General features: G+C 34.8%; 2 protein-coding genes across 5 annotated transcripts in view; one reads left to right on the top strand and one right to left on the bottom strand.

The window, feature by feature from the left end:
* Window positions 681-8,638, top strand: LOC105158752 (protein FAR-RED IMPAIRED RESPONSE 1). Of its 4 annotated transcripts, none has more exons than XM_011075599.2 (4): window positions 681-859; window positions 1,679-2,161; window positions 4,350-4,566; window positions 7,541-7,787. In XM_011075599.2, exons 2-3 carry the CDS (start codon window positions 1,682-1,684, stop codon window positions 4,563-4,565), a joined length of 696 nt encoding a protein of 231 aa, XP_011073901.1. In that variant the 5' UTR covers window positions 681-859; window positions 1,679-1,681; the 3' UTR covers window position 4,566; window positions 7,541-7,787. The 4 variants fall into 4 exon arrangements, with proteins under 4 accessions (XP_011073901.1, XP_020548482.1, XP_011073899.1 ...); XM_020692823.1 differs by lacking the exon at window positions 7,541-7,787 and adding an exon at window positions 4,984-6,385; XM_011075597.2 differs by lacking the exon at window positions 7,541-7,787 and adding an exon at window positions 7,795-8,638 and having other exon boundaries at window positions 682-859.
* Window positions 12,416-20,688, bottom strand: part of LOC105158751 (protein NLP9) — a 9,372-nt gene continuing 1,099 nt past the window's right edge. The window contains exons 2-7 of the mRNA XM_011075595.2: window positions 19,640-19,670; window positions 18,409-19,516; window positions 17,331-17,375; window positions 16,492-17,229; window positions 15,883-16,006; window positions 12,416-13,961 (exon numbers count right to left, since the gene is read on the bottom strand). Coding sequence (XP_011073897.1) covers window positions 12,841-13,961; window positions 15,883-16,006; window positions 16,492-17,229; window positions 17,331-17,375; window positions 18,409-19,371 — 2,991 coding nt within the window. The 5' untranslated portion in view covers window positions 19,372-19,516; window positions 19,640-19,670 and the 3' untranslated portion in view covers window positions 12,416-12,840. The remainder of the gene's footprint in view (window positions 13,962-15,882; window positions 16,007-16,491; window positions 17,230-17,330; window positions 17,376-18,408; window positions 19,517-19,639; window positions 19,671-20,688) is intronic.

Below are 20,688 nucleotides of genomic sequence, written 5' to 3'. Positions count from 1 at the left end.
TGTTTTAATTTACTAATTTTACTAATTTATCTATGCTATGGGGAATTTTCAAATTGACTTAAAAACAGAAGAGCGACAACAAAGTTATTTAGCCTTTAATACAAATTTATCATATCAAGTAAACATTTTATTAATTTTTAACTTTAAAACATAACAGACCAAAGTAAATAATCCCAAATTTTATAATTATTTATTTAATTAAATATAGTCACATCACCCATTTAATAGAAGTAAACGAATTAAGAAGTATACGATTATAGGGGGAAAAATATTATTTTAGTTCGCTAAATATTCTTAATTGTAATTTTAGTCCGATAACTATGTCCATTTTTGTTTAGGTCCAGTAACTTATGAAATTGCTTACTTTTAGTCATCTGACAAATTTTCAGATAATTTTACCCCTATGAGTGCATATGGACTGAAACTGCCTTTTAAAAGTTGCATAGAGGTAAAATTATCTGAAAATCTACTAGAGGACTAAAAGTAAGTACTTTCGTAAATTACTGGACCTAAATAAAAATAGATATAATTATCGAACTAAAATTAAAATTAGGCATACTTAACGAACTAAAATAATATTTTTCCCCAATTATAGGTATACTTCAAAAGTGGAAAAAATAATTAACCCCCTTTTTTTACTCAACAATTTTGTTCCAACCGGACTCCAACACAATTTGTGACCTAATTAGAGATTTTTGTCAATTAGGAATTGGCACCAAATATTATATTACCGAGTGCCCATTTCTCTTCTTCTTTTCCGGATTGATTGATCAGGAAGAAGAAGAAATAAACTAGAAGAGTCGCACAGAAACATCCTGAATTCGGGGAGAGGCATTGCGGAGGCATTTCAGCGTAATCAGTAAGTAGTACAAACCCTGTGTTCTCACCTCTCCTTCTCGTTATTTTGTTTGTGTTTATTTATGTGCGCATTTTACTACATGAAATTTCATTTCAGAAGCCAATTAATTAATCCGGGTTTCTCTATTATGCCGGGAAATGCAGTTTTTTCACGTTTTTCCTGGTGATGTTGGGTGCAGAATTTGGTTATTTATGGAATTTCATGAAACTAGAGGATTCTACGGATGTAGTTGCTGGTGAAGTCCTAGAAGCGTAGGAACTATCAAATGGTTGATGCCTTTAGAGTAAACAATTTAGCTGTGTTGGAAACTCCGTGTGTAATTCAAAATACATGCTTGTACATATGAAGACTTAAAGTATTTCATGTGGGTGCTTTGGCTCCTAATTTCAGATTTTTGTCCGATGGTCTTCTATGGCGAGTTTCTAAGAGTTGGGATTAAAGTTTATAAATCTCTAAGAGCTTGTAATTTTTGGGTGAAATTGTTGCTTCCTATTGTGCCCCGCATAGTTTTGTTCTTTTCTGTTGAACTATGAACTATGTAATGCCGGCTGTTTCTCTGGAGAAATATTGTGTCGTTAGTCTATTACTCTTTTTTATTTCAGTTTCCAAATTCCTCATGGTGCTAGGAAAGCTTAAACTTGAAAGGCCTAGGCAATACTTTCTTATGAGGTGAAGATTATGTTGGAGTTTCTTTTATGACTATTGTTGTATGTTAGTGGGATCTACTTGAGGGAAGTTTTACGTAGAATTTAAGTTTCAAAATGGTGGTTGAACACAGTATGTGCACTTTTTGTGACTTTTTCTGTTTTTAAATCTCAGTGCATGACAAAATGTCATGACTGGGCTGATGTAATGCAACATTTTCTTCCAGTGGATGTTGAAGATAGATTGGATGGTGGTGGTAAGGAGATGATAGAAGCATCTGTAATGGCGGACTTGACGTCATGTGAAGTTGACAGAAAAGGAGAACCCTATGAAGGTATGATATTCGAGACGGAAGCTGCTGCTAGAGCTTACTATGAAGAATATGCTGGCCGGGCAGGTTTCTTGACCCGTGTTTTATCATCTCGTAAGTCAGAACGTGATGGGTCATTAATATCACGTGGGCTAGGATGTAGAAACATTCTTCATGTTCAAAAGTCAGGTAGTCTTTCCAATGAAACCAGAGAAAAACGGAGAGATGGTTGTACTGCAATGCTCCTAGTAAAGAAAGAGAGTGCTGGGAGGTGGATTGTTCGGAAGTTTGTGAGAGACCATAATCATCCTTTGGTAGTTTCGTTGCCTAAGAGACGCCCTACATTTGTAAGTACCGAGTGGTGTGTAACTGTGTATTCCCTGATCACTCATGCCTCTTCACTAGTTCTTTATTTCTCAGTCCCCTAGCTGACATTCTGCCTCCAGTTGGTTCTATGGTTTGTTTCAAGAAATTGAACTTGTTGCAATATCTCCTGTCAATACCTCAACTTCTTTGTCCTTATGTGGGTTCATCAACTGTTGGATGTTTAATGGCCCGCTAACATGCTCATCGAAAATATTTTTTTTCTTTTACTTTTTGTTCCTGAAAAAATGATTGAGAAATTGTCAAAGCTTGTTTTATTAACGACAATAATAGCTATTAACCAACTGCTGTTTGTGAGAGGTTGAGAAGTAGCTGAAAAAAAAAAAAAAAGAAAATGAACATGCTGGGGAACTAAAAGAAAAATAAACTTGTGTGAAATGAACACAAAGTTCTAAGGTGAAAATTAGAAGGCAAATTGCAATACTGATTAAGAACTAAAAAAATTTATCCTCGTGTAATCTTTTGTGATGTAAATTTTGGTATATGAATCAATTTCAAATGTGTGCATGCGCTTGTATCTGATGAGTATGACAATTAATTCGATGTAAATAATTTATCTCTCTTTCTAAAGAAATTTCCTTTGCAATTATAACAACGATCAAGTATTTTTATTTCTGAAATGAGTTTAAAGAATGGCTTGATTTGGTAGGCTGGTAGCTATTTAGAACTTGCCGTAATTTTGTTTCAGAAGTTACAGTTTAGGATATTATTGTTTTTCCGTAGTGTCTTAACTAGAATAATGTTCTCCAACTTGTTTATAGGAGAATTCTTAAGATCTATTTTTATTGGTGTCATATCTTTCTTCAGTAAAATATTGTATCTTTACGAGGTTTACCCGTTTTGTTGTAAGGTTTTAGCTAATTCATGCATGGGTAACGGATGTTTCCTTGAGATTGTCCAAACTCAGGTTTGATATGTTTTTTACCAATACTGGAAAAATGAAAAGATACTAAGATTAAATCGGGACGGATAGAAAAAGATCTTGTCCTAGTCTTTCCTCATAGTAAAGGAAAATGAAAATGCACGTCAAAAGGTTATACAGTCTGATAATATTGTTCAGGATCTGCATGAAGCTTGTATGATTGGATAGAGATAATAAACAGAAAAGTATCTATAGCTTCTATAGTTTCTGCTTTCTAGTTAGGATTTGGATGAAAATTTTATAATTATGTAAGTTGAGATAGATAATAATTTTTATGTGATAATAATGTGATACTTGTCCTTTAACGCTATTTGTTGTGATACTAAAGGGTTCACTTGAACTGAATTTTGACATGACGAGTCAGTATTGCACTATGAATATGCAGGCTCCAGACTTCATTTAATAGCCGGTCCTCTTTCTATCTGAATGTTGTGTGTGTGTATTCTTTGAGAATCCCCATTCCCCTTTTCTACTTGATACTATGATGGGAACTTCCACAAAGCTCCAAGTTTGGGGTGCGCGAAATACTGACCTTCAGATGATAAATGAAGTGGGTTGCAGAAATTACGGTATTTCACTGCCAGAAGCCGAATGTTTCATATTATCTGAATTTGAGAATTAATGAAAAAATAGTTCAAACTTCTCAAATAACAGTTGTCAGTGAACATAGACATGGAGACTGTTGTTTACAAGGATTGGGGAAAAAGTTCAACCCAAAAACTTCAGAGAAATGAAGTACAATCTTTTCTTGGTCAGCAAAGTCCTATAATCACTTAATATTCCTGGCCTTTCTGAAAATGAAGTTTCTGCACTTTGAAGTATGTAGATGCAATTTTAAAGGATTTGTAATATATGTAAGATACTTCATAACATCATACCTTATGGAACACTTGTCTTTGGTGATTGTCCTTGAACCCTTTTTTGACTTTCTCTCTCTTTGGTTAGTTTTCTGTTGTATTTCTTGTATTTTAAACAAGATTATATGTGAGTAAAGTTGATGAGTCATGTGTGCTAAATTACTTTCTGCGAGAATTTGAGTTCTAATATCTGCCAATTCAGTGCCATTTCTTTATGCCATTTGCTTAAGTTTAAGGTACAACAGTATCATTGACATGTGCAATTTCTTATCTGGTGTGCATTGCTTACTAGGCTCAGGGAAGAAGTGCTTCCTTTGTTTGTTGCCAGTTTGATACCACTAATGATTTGATCAAATTGTGTAATTTTTATAGGACGAGAAAGATAAAAGGATTCAAGAATTAACTGCAGAACTCCGGGTAAAGAAACGTCTAAGTTCAGCATATCGTGAACAGCTACTTATTCTCATGAAGGATGTTGAAAACCATAATGATCATTTGACATCGAAAGTGCAAATTATCCGTAATAATCTAAAGGAACTTGAAGCAAGAAGGCAGGAGCTTTTGAACCACAATAAACCAAGCTCATAAGGTAAGTACCATGACACTGTCTCATGAATGGCCTCTGATGCTTCTTACTTTCTAATTTATGCTTAAAGTACTTGTTCCCTGAATATCGCTATGGTTATTCAATTAGTAGACTTAGTTTTGTCCCAGTTACCCATCTTTAACATGGTAGGAGCGTGGCAAGTTTCTATAGGTTCTTTACCAGATTGCACAGGAATTGCCTGATTGCTGAGTACTGTTTTGAGACAAAAGAGAAAATTTAAAAGTTTAGCCAGATAAATGATATCTAGAAGATGAATGGATAGGCTGCATGGAAATGGTGTCTCTCCATTTATTCTACTTTCTTTGGTTTATGCAAGAAGATGTATTTCTTGATGTGTGTATGTGGCTACGTGCATGTAATCTGGTGCACTGATGTGAGGAATTTGTAACTTGGTTTCAGATTGGATGCTACTCACTGATGTCATTACTAAAATTTATTTCCAATTTTATCTCATTTCTTTCCAAGAAGATTTGCTTGGCATGGCCAACAAGAGTAATGTTTGGTCTTGGGCAAGTATTTGAATCAGGAATGGGAAGTTCTTGGATTTTTAACTGTTACTGGACTTTAATCTTGGTTATCCTCCAACTCAAGTTGGTTTTGACAGCCTGTGCTTGGTGATGAAAAACGAGTCATGGGAGAGGCTTATGAAAGTGTTCAGGGACAGAATGATGGTGATAATTGTAATGTTTCTGGATGTTGGTAACTCTGCTGCTATGGGTGGTTGGACAAATGAGCCGATAATTCACGGATGAGAATAAATTGTTCTGTAGAGCTTGTTTTACTTTTCCAGTCCCCTATGGCTTGTGTATAATCTCGGTGATGACAGATTGAGATGTTTTAAAATGCCTTCTGAGTTATGAGCTGCTATTCGTTCCACTAATGTCTGCTAAAGTTGTAATGATAGTGAAATAATTGCTATATGCATTCCCTGGAATAGAAGTTTGATGAGTGAATTCGAAGGATGAAATTTGATGAAAAGAATGCCATGTTAAGTATTAGTTAAGTAGTTTCATGTACAGTTTATTTCTACAGTATTAGTTAAGTTATTAAAGTGAGTTTATTAATTTATAATTAAGGAAGCTCTTTCTATAAGGTGTTGAGAGTAAATGAGCTGATTGTTATATTCCATTCATCCACTAACGTAAGGGGAAAGCCACCATAGGGCATAGAGAGTTTCTCTTCTGGACATTGAACTGAGAGTTTCTCTTCTGGACAATGAACTGAGAGTTTCTCTTCTGGACATTGAACTCCATGTTTAGGTTAACCCAAAAAAGATTTCTTGGGTGAATTTGGTGATTCTTTTGAGTATTTGAGTACAGCATGAATACAATTCTTATTTTTACCCTCAATTAGGAGAAGTGGACTGCGCTTGTATAATAGAGAACAAGTTGAGTTCCTACCCTCTCAATTTACTTGTTTGCTAAATAACCATCATTGCTTCGTCTACTGCAACTGCCCTTGCTGCTGCCACCTCCACTTGTAATGAACCATAATGCACCTCCTGTTCTACTCCAAGTGTCACCGACTACACCCTTTTTGGTAACAACCAGAAATGCCTCCGACTGTTGCTCTATTTTGGAGCCATATACTCTGAGGGAGAGAAGAGAAGAAAGTTGTTAGAACTATCCAACCAACTAGTTTGACATCAATATAAATCACAATATCTTAAATAAGTTAGAAATTAGTGATAATTATATTTACACACCTTGACCTATGGTTTGTTAACACAAACCACCCCCTGCCTTTTGGATAATTGCACATACACCCATCATAAATGTCAAGATCATTTACACAAGCCACGCTTTTTATTTTGAAAAATTACACACACACCTCCCAAAAATGTCAATATCATTACACAAACTATCCTTGCTTTTTGGCCGTTTGGAGTGGTTTATGTAATTATAGAAAAGAGAGGTTGGTTTCTGATCATTGGTCACATTGTGTAAATGTTATTATCCCTGGAAATTATATCACAACTAGACGTACCAGAACTACCACTACCACATGATAGTATTGTACATTCCCACAAGTGAAAATCCAATGCTCTATGGACCATGGTATTAAGTTTGGTATTCCTCTTGCTTTGTCAAAATGTTTAAGCCAAATTGCAAAGAAACCCTGCATGCAATTATAAACTAATTCGAAGTTTCTCCTGCAATTTGTGTGAGACACTTCACTGATTGGGACATGGGCTGCATCCACAATCTGGTGCCTCTATTACAATGCTAGTCTAGTATTTCAGGTCTGTTTTAGTACCTATTACATATGATGGCTTTACTCTGGGTATATCACAAATGATGCCCCAAGCGCAATACACCATATCAGAAAAAGTATGTGGTATTTGTTCTTGTTTTTCGAAATGTTTACCTCAGACTGTTAGAACTAATTGCACTGATTTATAGCACATGTAGATGTTTTTCCAATAACCATATGGAGATCTACTACAAAAAGTTAAAGAAATAATGTGAAACGAGGCCTGTTCTGCCATCATCTCTGGAATTCAAGTCTACTGCTAGACACAAAACTTACTTTAGATGACCAATCAATAGTCAGTTTTAAGAAGGCTGGTGCTTGTAGTGGTGATGACGGTTATGGGAGTTAAAATGTGCTGTTGGTTGCTGTAGTTGAGATGGAATGGCAGTAGTCAATGCCTTAACAAAGAAGAGACGTGGAAAGTGCTTGTTCGATGGTGATTGAAGGGGAGATTCAGTGTGCTGTTGTTATGTAGTTTGATCAGAATGTTGTGACTACATTCCATATCATTATATATGCAACAAAAAGGAACATATAATTGTGAGTACTGGCCAGGACAAGATGGGAGAAGATAATCTTCAAAGGATAACCCTTGTGAAGGCATCCCCATATGTTGCAAAGGAGCCTCATAAGAAGTAACTTGTTATTTACTTTTTCAAATTATATTGTACTGTAGAAACATCTGTGTTTATTGGCTTGACAGATTGTAGCTGCACTCACAAGGCCTTTGAAGGCACTTGATCCGCTGACCTAATGGGAACAGCTAGCCAGAGATGTAGCCCTTGAGAAATTAGTTTCTTCTGTGAGCTTAATCTTTATAGCTGGATCATTGTGCATGAAAATCTACATACAAACTTTTTATGACTTTTTAGTCATAATAACTTAATGAAGTGTTTAACCAAACTCTACTACATCAATATGAACCGATCTGTAACCGAGTGTAGTTCATGTGTGCACGAATGCAGGTGCAAAACACCTGAAAGAACTTCTTATTCGAAGCTGCTGAACAACCCAAAGGAGTTGAGGAGTGGACGTTGTAATAGAAAGCTTAAGTAGAAGGTCAAAATCAGGGTTGGCCTTGGTTTCTTTTCTTAAGCAGTCGAGCATTTGAACTGAGAAATATTTGAACTAATTGCATTATATCTCTGCTATGAAATAGAAGATAGATGGAGGTACTTCTCTTGTTCAGAACTCTTGGAGCTGGTTTCTTGTTTATTGATATCTGATAGGCTTGAAAATGCAACAAGATAATTGAGCGGGCTTCTGAGCATGTTCTTCAGACTCTAAGCAAACTGAAATCATACTGTGTGAAGATGAGATCAAGTGACATGATTTCTAGAGCTGCTGTTAGTTGCCATAGTTATAAGTTTTCTGCACAGAAATGGCTGCGGAGAGATTGTGCCTGAACACATTTCATGCCATTCGGTGGATGAGATCAAAGTCTGAAATAATTTCTGGAGCAGCTATTAGTTCCAATAATTTACATATCCCGAACAGCAAGGCTACAGAGATTGTGTCCTGAACAACAAGGCTACAACTACAGAAGACCTCTTTTTCCAGCATATCCTACATAGTATGGCTTGACCTTTAAATAATGTGTTGTTCATTAAATTTAAGTTGATGCCATTATCTGCCTCCTGGTTTTTGGAGAATTTGCAATTCATCAAGCAGGAAATTATGTACATAATATATGTTGTGGCATAGAGGGCTATGCCTATATACATTGTAGAAGTTGTAGAGCAGCTTTGTATTCTTTTATGTGGTATGTTCATCTTCATACAATCCACGAGACTTCAGACTTTTACTTTGTCCAGCTTCACTTTCATTCTCAACTATTAGCTTTTTAAACAAAACATAATTGTTTATATGTATTTTCAGTAAACATATTTTTGTCATCATTCTTGATTGTTACATTTTTTATATGTACTTACATATACAATTTTTTTAATCAATAACTTAATAAACTAATAATATATTTTTTTCATAATACATTGATTTAGCATTACCAACAGTTTTAAGTAAATAAAAGCACAATGATCAGTTTCGTTCAAATATAGAAGTATATTGGTTTGACATCATTAAGAGCAAAAAATATAATCTTATCAACTAATTCAAATATATTTTATTTCCCCCCGAATTTATACAAAATTGAAAACATACATTTTCGATTGAAAACTGAATCAGGGCTGGAAACAATGTCAGACATGGGTTAAGATTTTTCCCTGTTTTAAGTATTGGAATTGTTATATTTGAGATATAAATTAACCTCTGGAGGATGCAAGTTCACATATTTGTTACTTAGCAAACCCTTGGTGGTACATGGATGGAACTTCTGTGGGTGTGGGTGGAGGAAAGTTTTTAATCTTTAACCTTACTGTCTGATACTAACCAGGACCTTTATTTTTTGACTGAATCAATTTAGTAGCTTTTTAGTGTGTCAAATATGATGATTTTGGACACATTTACTTACTAGGAAAAAATGTAGGGTAATTCACAATGACGTCTGTTGAGGTTTGACATAATTACGAAAATCTTCTCATTATTCGAAAAATTATCAATATCCCTTAATTTTAACGGCCATCTAACAAATAGTCCAATCCGTTAGGTTTTCATCAATTTTTGTGGTGAACTAACCAAAATGCCCTTACGGATTAAAAGTATAATTTTATTTATTTTATTAATTTTTTTGAATTTTTTATGGACTAAGTGGATAATTTTTTTTATAATTTTTAGAATTTTTCATCCACCCTGATTAATTTTTAATTTTTTTAAAAAAAATACTGTAAGGGCAAAGTTGATAATTTCATACCTTCATCCAAGGATTATATAATTTCATCAAATATCAAGGGGGTATTTGTAATTTTTCAAACAACAAAGAAATAATCATAATTATATTAAATCTCAGAGAAAATCATTTTAGATTACCCAAAAATATATTGACATCAATCCCTACTAATATATTGAAAATATCCTTGTTTGGTTGTACTTGCATTTTCAACTTTTAAATTAGTGACAAAAGTGAATATATATTGTTGATATCAAATATTTTAAAATAAATTTACCAATTAAAAGCTAAATACAAATTGGTTAATAATTAGTGAAACCTCTAAAAAGTGAGGGCCCCAAGATAGGATCTGTGCGTTACGTCTTGTGGGACACACTACGGCTACTGATTTCGGTAAAAGGGGTGCAGCCTCTGAATTTTTCGAGCATTCGTGTTTAAAACATGTGAACATAAATAAAATTAAAACAAATTTAATGTGAAAATGAGCTAAGACAACATGTTGATCTTCTATCTATATGCAAGATCATTTGGAAACATGTGGTTTTTAGAGGTCAAGTGCAAAATAGATATTTTATTATGAGTATAAAGGTCAAATGAGGGCGAACTCTTTACACCTACTTGAGCGGTTAACCTACTCCGCCAGCAAGGGAATCTCGGAGGGTTGAGTTCACGGTCTCCAAGATGAATTGGCGAAACTACTCATATAAGAGCGGGTTATTGGCAGCAGATAGACCTGTCGGGTCAAAGGATAGAGTGGGGGCATTGAGACCCCCTAGAACCTGCCCTGGAGGTGGAACAACATAACCTTCTGCAACAGGGAGAGAAGGATCTTCACGAAAATTCTAAAGTAATAGGGGACTAACCTGCGAAACAGAGATTAGCATTCCGATTGTTAAGTTAGTAATCGATTTACTGAATAAATGAAAGGGAAAACTCAAAATGAAGGTGAAAATAATGGTGGTGTAATTGAATTGAAGTGATATAGTATGATAATAAAGTGATAAAACGCAAGTGGAATGCCCAAATGTGCTGGAAAGTGCAAGTTAGAATATGAGATCTTCGTTGCCAAAATAATTGCACAGAGCCTCTGTTTATAAATGGTTGTGGAACAAATTTTTGGAAAGCTGTACAAGTTAGCTAACTAATAAAAGAATCTGTTTGAGATTTGGACTTATATGAAAAAAATACAACCATTTGAAGGAGTCTTGCTCAATCAACTAGAGAATTTGAGAATCTTGTACTTGCTGCTTGATAAGTTGACTTCAACCGATCTAGGTGGGGTTAGTTAGATATTTTTTAGTATGATGTGTCTATGATGTCACGTGCACATAGGTGATGTGATTTTCTAGTTGTATACGGAGTCATCTTATTGGATTGAGTCATTTCTCGGGCCTGCTAAAGGATACACAGGCTATGGATTTGATATCTTGCTCATAGGCCACTAGGAACAGGCCTGTTGGTCTTGCTTGGTAGGGGTCCACCTTCTTATATTTAGTTTTGAGAAAAAAATATTTGAAGGGCATCAATAAATATTATCCTCTATTTTTTCTTTATAACTAAATTTTACTAAAATTAATAAATTATAAAATAATATGTATTTTATGTCAGTCTAGTTAAATAAATAAAAATAAAATATGTACTTTTTGTCCTTTTGGCCTTATGCTTTTAATTTTTTGCCCAATTTTAAATAAAAGCAAAATTGAATTCTGAAAAGGTATTGTATACATCCAGTTTTACTTCCTCTCTATCTATTCTCCCAAATCAAACACTAAATATTTTTTCTTATTTATCCTTTTTTACTTTCACTTTCACTTTTTTAATACACCTATTTTTCACCCAACCAAACAAACTCTTAGCTTATTTCTAAATAATTTTTATTGTAGATCGTTTTTCATCTTTCGGCCATATTTTAGGCTGATAAGGGTGGTTTCTGTATTTATCAAAAAACATAGGTGGTTTGTGAAATTACGCCAAAGATTAAGGGACGTAAATATAATTATTCCTAAAAACACATATTTTGCTAAACAACAAACCATGAATATTTGTTATTTATTATTAAAAAAAAACACGATTTTGATGCCTCACCATTTAATCCGACTTTTTTTTAATATTTAACTTTTTTTTGTTTATTATTTAACTCCCACTCCCCCATCATCTTTCAACAGTAGATTCTTTTTTTTATTCTTCTCTGTATTTTGCATCTTTTTTCCTCTTAATCATTATTTTTGTTTCACCAATTTTTTTATAAATTTAATATTAACTTATTATTTTATATATAGTTTATGAAATAACAAAAGAATTATAAATATTTTATTTTTAAATAATAGCAAAAATTACGCACATACCAATGTGTCGCAAATTACTAGTCTTAAAGAATGAATGAGCAAAAGCTTTAATGAACTTTTGCCACAGATACTATTCACATCCTGCCTTTCAACAACTTAAAAGGGTCCTGTCTGGAGCAACTCCTTCAATATGAATTCTACAGCAGCAAAAGTGTGGCACCAATGACATGATATGCGCAGTTATACCCAATATTTGATCTTCATTTCTCTCTAACTTTCTTGATGTAAAATTTACTAAATCATGCTTCTTAAATAGTTTGATGATAATGCAACGGAGTGATGAGAAATAGCCTAACAGCCAATACTAAAATTATTCCTCTATACCTATGAACCATAAATTAAAAGAGCATCAAAGCATTCTCAAAAATAGAGGTTTTTCGTTGGCAAGTTAAATGCGATCGAAAACACATGGCAGCTAGCACGGTGCTTCCACTCTACTACTTTGGTATAGATAAATTGCATACAAAAATAAATATAACTTTTATAAAGATCTTACATTCTAATGCTTTCCTATCTGTAGTTGTTGAAACGTACCTGTACAAACTAGGTGGGGGCACGATACGTAGAGTGCTCCCTCCCATCAACCGACGGCTACAACTTTATAATTCTTCAAACATGTACAAGATTGAGAAACATACATCACCTGCGATGGGTTCACCACCAAACACTTGACCACTTGTATTCTTTTTGCGTCCTTTTCTGCTGGAACAAAACCAGCCATGTCGAAACATGAATACAGAAGCAGCATCCAGAAAAAATGCTACTTGCCAAGAAGCCCATCTTCACATGTTTTATGATACAGCAAGTGACTGATCAGTTGATGATATAAAGAGGAGATTTGTTTACTTCGGATGGTTACCTAAGTATAGATTATCAAGATCCATCTCCCAAGAAGCAGTTGCTTCCACCTGAGCTTCCTATGGTGCTTGGCACATCACGTACCAGGAACTTCACGTTTCGAGAACCCACAAAATCCATTATTTCGAGGCATTCTTGCAAATCTGAATCACTTACCAACATCACCCATTCCTCTTCGTCGTCAAGATACTTGAGTTGGAAGTGGCCCATCTGTAGCTTGAACCTCTTTGCTACTTCTTCGTACAGTTGAATACAACCAGCAGCTGGCTCAAATTTAAACCGGATTGTATCTTCTTTATATGTAGCTTTTACTATTATTTTAGACCCACTGTCACCATGGCTTGCCTCAGTCTTAGGATTCTGCCTTTTGCCGAAACTTCTAGAGCTTGATGAACTACCATTCATCATTGAGCCAGATCCAGACCCGTTTGATGAATCTGTCATGCCTGAGGAAGTGGGTTGGTTATGTTCTACAACTCCATCATCCCCATCAATCCCAGTATCATCATTTAATTTGGTCTCTATCTCATCACCAGCTGCCATGGAGCTTGAGTTACGGGAAATGAAATGAGATTCAGAAGAGACGGGTTTCATACTAGAATGGTCCAAAACCGATCTATTGCATCTTTCTCGCAAAAGGAAAGAACTTGGGGCCACATTTGCAGTAGTCCAAGGTACATTGTTTGGACTAGCAGGCCATGAGAGGCCAGCATCTAATTCAGCTAGCTTGGACTTCTCAGGATTTTGCAGGCGAAGAGGATTGGATTTACCCTCTCCTGCCAATTGGTTTCCATCTAATAGACTCTCTTCTTCCATTTTCACTATGGTGGTTTCGATGTCCATAAAAGATGGTGAGGGTTCAGTTGCATTCTGAATAACTAAATCTGAGTCTCTGATCATGTCGTCTTTATCAGGCAAGACACCACTTGTTCTAGAATCAAATTGTTGGATAATAGAGCCAGCAGCCACGAGGCCCCCCATAGTTGGATCAAACTTCAGTCCTCCTTCCACTCCTTGAACAGAGTCGAGCACACTTTGTATTTTCTTCAACGATCGGTTTACCTTGTTTATTTTGCGAGAAGGCCATCTTGAGATGCCATGTTGTCTGCATATTCTTTTGAGAGTGGTCGGGCACACTATATAAAACCAAAAATGGCATATCATGAGTCTAATATTTGCATAGATGCTTCGGTATGTTCACTTCTGCTACTGGTATGTATGCATTAACAGTACAACGTACTCCATAAATTCATCTAGTTTACATTTCTATTCTACTCAAAATATGTTTGAATGTCTCTTTGATTTATGGGTTGGACTTAGATGTCCTTGTTATACCATTTGTATAAGATTAATGATATAAATTAAAATCTATTTGGCTGTTGCTAATTAGCATCACACTAGTTAATAAAAGAATACCAACTCTTCAACTCCTATATGCATGACACTCTCAGATTGTGATTTAGATCTGAGTTTATTTAACTCCTAGTTATTAGCATACACATTTATACTTAAAATAAAAAATAAAAAGCAAATGAACCCTGCTGAGCAAATAACTTTGAAATTTAAATTCGTTTCTAAATACTGATTTAGGGAAAAAGTAGAAAAACTAAGAGAAGTAATTGTATATGGTATTGCATTTTCTTTCCATGTTTTGCTTTAATTAGGGCTAACAATAATAGAGAAAAAAACAAAGAACTAATAATTTTTTATTATGGTTTGTTTATGATTTTATTTTGTTATATTTCTTTATAGAAGAGGAGATAAAAAAAAGTCAAGATTTTTTCTCTGAATTATTATATAGTAATTATTAACATATTTTCATGTTAGTTATAAGGATTAATATAATTTTACAGTTCGTATATGATAAAACATAAGAGATTGGAACAAGAATCCAAAGAGTGCATATGCTAAAGGAAAAAAGGTTAAAGAAATTCATCAAATATCTTATCAAGTTGCCACTTAAGACTAAACTTTGGAAATACTTCAAATATTTGTTAACATGTATATCAATGCAATGACATCCACAACAAAACTCTGATACCAAATTTCCCTTTAGAAGTTGTTATATTTAATTATACGATTTAAAAGTTATGACACAAAATATTACGTCACCATTATTAAAATAATTGTTTTGTAAATTATTCATATAATATTATTTTTCTGTTATATTTCTTTATTGAAATGAATGATGAAGAGAAAAGGAAGCCGCAACGGAAGCAAATAGTGAACAAAGTCAGCCTCTATGCAAGTCTTTGAGTTAATAATCGTATGATAATATGGCTGATTTCAATAAAGAAATTGTATATATTAATTCTTAAAATATAAAAGTATTTGATTTGATCTTATGCAATGCTTCAAATACCATGTATATGGTGATATATATTTTGAAAAAATCTAGACTAAATTTTGTAGTAAAATTTTTATTAATACTTCTTTGTATTTTGATCTTTAACCAGTCATCATTTTAAGTGATTAATCTATTTTTCATTAAGTAAAGACAAACTTATTGCGGCAAATAAATAAATAAATAGATAACGTTTATAGTTACATAAATATTTAAAATTAAAATAAACTTGGATATGAGTAATAGTTTTTAATAAAAGATATTTCGAACTTAATGCTAAAATACTTAAATTTACGAATAAGAGAACAAAGACTAAGAGAAACATTTGCTGTATAATATTTTATTTACTTTTGAGCTATACTTTAATTAGGCCAATTAAGATAAAGTCCAAAAAAGTTAGGAAAAATAGAAAGGAGCAAATAAATTTTGTATGCTCTTGTTATGCATATTTTATGGTTATGTATATGATTTCTCTTTTTTTGGTTATTTATAAGAAAATATAGGCACTAAAATCTATTTTTAAAAATTAAGGTTATTTGCATTTACATCGATGAGATTGGAGTTTTGGTATCTATTATCCTGAGTTTTAGAATTAAAATCCAGGTACCAAAATTCCACATGTATCTGTACTTTTATATTTGTGTGTGCACGATATTGCATGAGTAATGATGTATATCATCAAAGTTTTGGGATGCGTAAGCACGAAGACTTACCACCAATGCTTTTTGCAGCATCTTTAAGGCTCCCAGAGAAGTATTGTTGAAGAACACTTAAGCTGACATGCTTTTCAGCTGTGCTACGCTTCTTCTCCATATGTTTCCTTGATCCAATCATTCTCTATAACAATTAAAAAAGAGGCACTAAGAGCTCTATCCACAAGCCACTAAAGAACTGAGCAGAATTAATCCAAAATGCATAGTCATAACAGATAAAAGAAGATAAGAAAAAGAACCTCAGGAGTCTAACACTCTTTTCGGTATTTAACTTTTATTCTCCAGCGTTCGCAATTATATGTTTCTTAAGTATCTAAAGATACACTTTCTACATCTGAGATTGTATATGTATATACTCCAGATAATTTCCAATAATGTTTGATTTTCTTCGTTACCAGTCAGATTTTTCTTTTCCTCATAGTACCTACAAAAGTTACAGAAAGAGCAGCACATCATGCAGTAAAATTTATGTTTCAACATGCTAGCTAGACCAGTGAAAAACACACCCTAACCATGAAAATATATCCATAAGCATAAGGTTCCTCAAAGTAAACAATGAGAGCATTGATGCAACAACAGCAAAGTCCAAAGTTGCAGATGAATAGGTACCTGTTCATTAGGACCATCAGCTTCTACTCCTGTGCTTGTTGAATCAGATGTATTTTGAGTTGCATGGTCGACAGAGTTTAAGTTTCCATTAGTAAGCGATTGCTCAGAACTCCTCCTAGATAATACCATTGCTGGTATATTTCTCACTTCAACGTCCTGTAATTGAACTTTGGAACTTTCCCCCCCTTGCAATTCGGCATCTGACACAGTTCTCAAACTCTTACATATTCTCTGCATGGTACTGGAGAGGTTATTAAGTAAGAGTTGCTGTTCTGTACTTCCTTTCATATTGACCGGAAGAAAGAACTCCAATATATAGTCATTTTCACCAGTGTACATACTTCTCAGCCTGATTGCAACAGCAGCATTTAGGCCAAATTTGCGGGCGTGATGAACAAGTGGGTACTCACTTATATGGTATTCCTTCACATCAGGGTAGAAGAAGGGGTGGTTTGATTGAAGAGCTTTCCCAACAATACCTTGTCCTTCCTCAAGAGAATGCTCCGCACATGCATGCACAAAATCCTTCATATCTTTGTCATTCACATAACAGGCAGTACTCTCAATGCATAGGACACATTTCTCATGTGCACTCTGACTGCATCCTTCCTCACCAAGCCCCTTTATTTGACTACAAGGAATCCATGTTAGTGCAAGAGGTAGTCGATGTGCATGGCAAACGGCACGTAGAACATCTGTAATCTCAGCTAAAGCTGTCCGTTGGTTTTTAGAGAGACTCTGCAAGTTAAAATTGATTTTAAAACAGGTTGACCATCACGACCATGGAATCAAAATAATCTAAATGAGTTAGAGAATCAAAACAAATGTTTTATAAAAACCTGGGGATAAAGTCTTGGAGGTACACTGCTCCTTAAATTCACAGCCTGAAATGTTGACACTTCAGAGTTAAAAAATCTCAAAGTGATGCGCAAAATACAATTCTCATAAGGTTATTCATAAGAATTAAATCCAGCACCCACTCATATGTAAAAACTCTCCACAACCAAGGAATAGAGGAAAGGGAGAAATATTCTACAAAATCACTGGACAATATTTATAATGCTTAGTTATGTGGTCCATCTTTGATGGCAACCAAAAAGTGGGTTGATGGTCTCATAATAATTGCTCAGACTTCAAAGAGATGTAGCAAAACCTTTTTTCATTGCGAGCATAATACTAAATATGACACTAGAACATTTTAATGCATGTGCACTGCCATTTATTACACTTTTTATTCAATATGACATGCCCCGATTTCCTTCATGCTAAAAGTAAAGGATAAAATAATGAGAGAAAAAGAGAGAAAAACAAATCAAGCCCCCAATCGAAAACCATAAAAACGGCAGAAAGAAATAAATTTCTTCCTTAAACCCAAAGGAAGAACAAATGGCAATACACTTAAAGCAGAAGTGGATGAAATAGGCAACAAAATCAGACATAAAATTGTCTACTCATCGGACAAATGCATTAAGAAAATACAACACATCACGAATTCCTTTTCCTGTTAAATAAAAAGATAACAAAAACGCTATGTATGATTTTGATTCCAAAGAGCAATAACACCTATATGATTTTGACATGTGATGGCATGCATTTTCAGTGTCATGCTTTTCCTGTTTACCACAGTGGAGTATTGCCATATTCAACCACTTTGACAGAAAAGTGAACTACTCAGGGAGATTGGTTGTCTTCATGTAAGAAATGAAGGAAAACAGACTACTTCCCTGGGGCCCCAATTTGCGTGGTCCTTTTGAACTGTCCCTGGGTTTATGTGTGAGAGTCTCCAAATTCTTTTCATACTTTTTCTTTAGATAGTAGTGATTGGTAGTTCATCTTTGGATGACATTATTTTTTAACATCCCAAAGACAATATAGCAATTTAGTGCATGGGGGTTTAACATTGATTCTGAAACTAACCTGCAGTGCACGACACACATTTTCCATCTCCAAATCAAAATTGGACTTCTCTTTCATGGTAACCAGTTCTAGCACCGCACAACATGACCTTTCAAGCGAATCATCTTCAAACACAGGTAATGCGATCGACCCTCGGACTTCATGATCAACAGCGTATTGCACCCGCAGATACTCAGCCTTATTGTAGTACATCACATTTGAGGTCCACTCCGGAATCTTTGAGGCAAAGACACGACCAGGAAGCCCCAGGAAAGAACCTGGTTTTGATTCAGCTGCAAAAGTAAATAATCTAGAGACTTCGCGATATCCAGAAAGTGTTTGGTCAAGTAAATAAGGTTGTTCACAGGTGCTCAAGATGTACCGATCCCCATTCTTCATTGGAACCCAAACTTGGGCTAAAATACCCCCTCCAGACCATTCTTTGAATAAATTCAATGCTCTGAGCATTTTCTCAGCCAATGATTGCACAGGAGGCCTTGGGATTACAGTCTCTCCTACTTCACCTACTAGATTATGCTGGCTTGAGGTCTTATCTCTCATCTCAACCAAATCAAACCCATCATCAGCAAAATTTGCTGCACAAGGCAATTGACTGTCCATATGATGAAACATCACTTTATCTCCGTTGACGAATGAACCTCCCATAATGTCACCATCCACCATGGGAATTCCTGAATTATACTGATGCATGAAGTTCAATCCATCAAAGGGTGAAAAATTTGTGGACGCCGAAGTGAGAGGAGACAAGGCGAACGACGGAAACATCTGATCAGCCAAATTACTGGGGCTGTTGCACCATCCAGCATATGTATCAAAATTCATCAGTTCAGCAATACTAAATGGGTCCTTTAGGTTTGGGCACCTCACACCAATATCTGTCGAACCTGCAGCTACACCCTCCATCCGACACCTTGGCAAAGCTGAGTGGTCGGCATCCTTTTCTTTACTAGAAAAGGGGTCCATTTTAACTCGAACACGAAATGTAGTATCAAGACAACAGCTTTCAGAGAATCTTCAAGACAGTTGAACTCAAATCAACTTCCCTAAATTCTTCCCCTGGTGTCATATTAAGTTACTCTTTTGGCTCCAATGTTTCAACCCAATCACCCTGTTGATTCAAAGATTTCCAAAGGACAGGAGACATGCAATAAACTTAATAGCATGAAGAGACAAAGATGAGCAATGCAATGAACTTACAAAGAAACAGATAAAAAAGAGCTTTGAAGCTAACCTCAGAAGTTCAGAGATTTTAAGTAGTGAAGCTGCAAATTTCGATTGAAGGAGAAAAATATGTTAACACATTAAGAGAGGCAATGAGGCAATATTAAAAAAGCGAATGAAATTACCAAGCAAATGATGCTCTACATTCAACCAAAAATTAATGGTCTGTTGCCCACAAACCATAATGATATATAATTATATATATACGTTCATGCATGCCGGGTCGAGCACCACCAATCACATTCCAATTATAGTATGCAGGCTAAAGCCATGGGCCCTGCGACAAGGATGACTATTACTGCATAGGTCAACAATCTCTCCCGACAATTGTGCTACTTTCTTCTTTGAATATTCATTAAAATTCAAGGCTTGAGACTACCTCCTTTCTTCGAACTACTTCTTATTTCAATCTCTTTAGCCTTTGGATTAGTTTGTGTTTGATCGTCATTTCTCATTTTCCTTCACCATCATGATTAGAGAAGTGTGCAGCAGCTTCGCAAGATTCATCACCAAAGGAAACAGAATCCACTTATGACAAGCGAGCCTAGTCAAGTTGTAAATGACCATCTCCAAATCTGCGCACTCGTTAAACTTACTTCTCCTTTGGACTTATAATACTTATTCTAGTACTGTATCCAACTCCCCTACTATTAGATTAACATTCCATAAATCTTATACATGAACATACAACTTAATCTCTAGATATTGAAATGAAATACTGCCAGAGAAGGTCAAAGCTTTTATAAGTTTAATGATGAGGTAAATAGTTTTCCAAGCTGAACACAGAAAGAAAAGAAAACCAAGGACACAAAATATCAAGCTCCCTACAGCTTGAGGAATAAGACAGATAACAAGTGGCTAATTCTAATATGGAGGAAAGAAGATAACAAATACCTAAGCATGCACAATTCCAGAACTGACAAAGATGTATGAACACTATTTATTTATTTTTTTTTTTTGGAGAAGCTGTATGAACACTATTTCAAACATGTAATAATTGCATTTATTATTGCTGTCTCTTATAATCAAGGAAAAATGCTTTGAATTTAGTTACTTGAC

The sequence above is a fragment of the Sesamum indicum genome, linkage group LG3 (assembly GCF_000512975.1).
Source record: "Sesamum indicum cultivar Zhongzhi No. 13 linkage group LG3, S_indicum_v1.0, whole genome shotgun sequence".
Classification (NCBI taxonomy): Eukaryota; Viridiplantae; Streptophyta; class Magnoliopsida; order Lamiales; family Pedaliaceae; genus Sesamum; species Sesamum indicum.
Note: the sequence above shows the minus strand (reverse complement) of the source record. Positions and strands in the feature narration are given on the sequence as shown.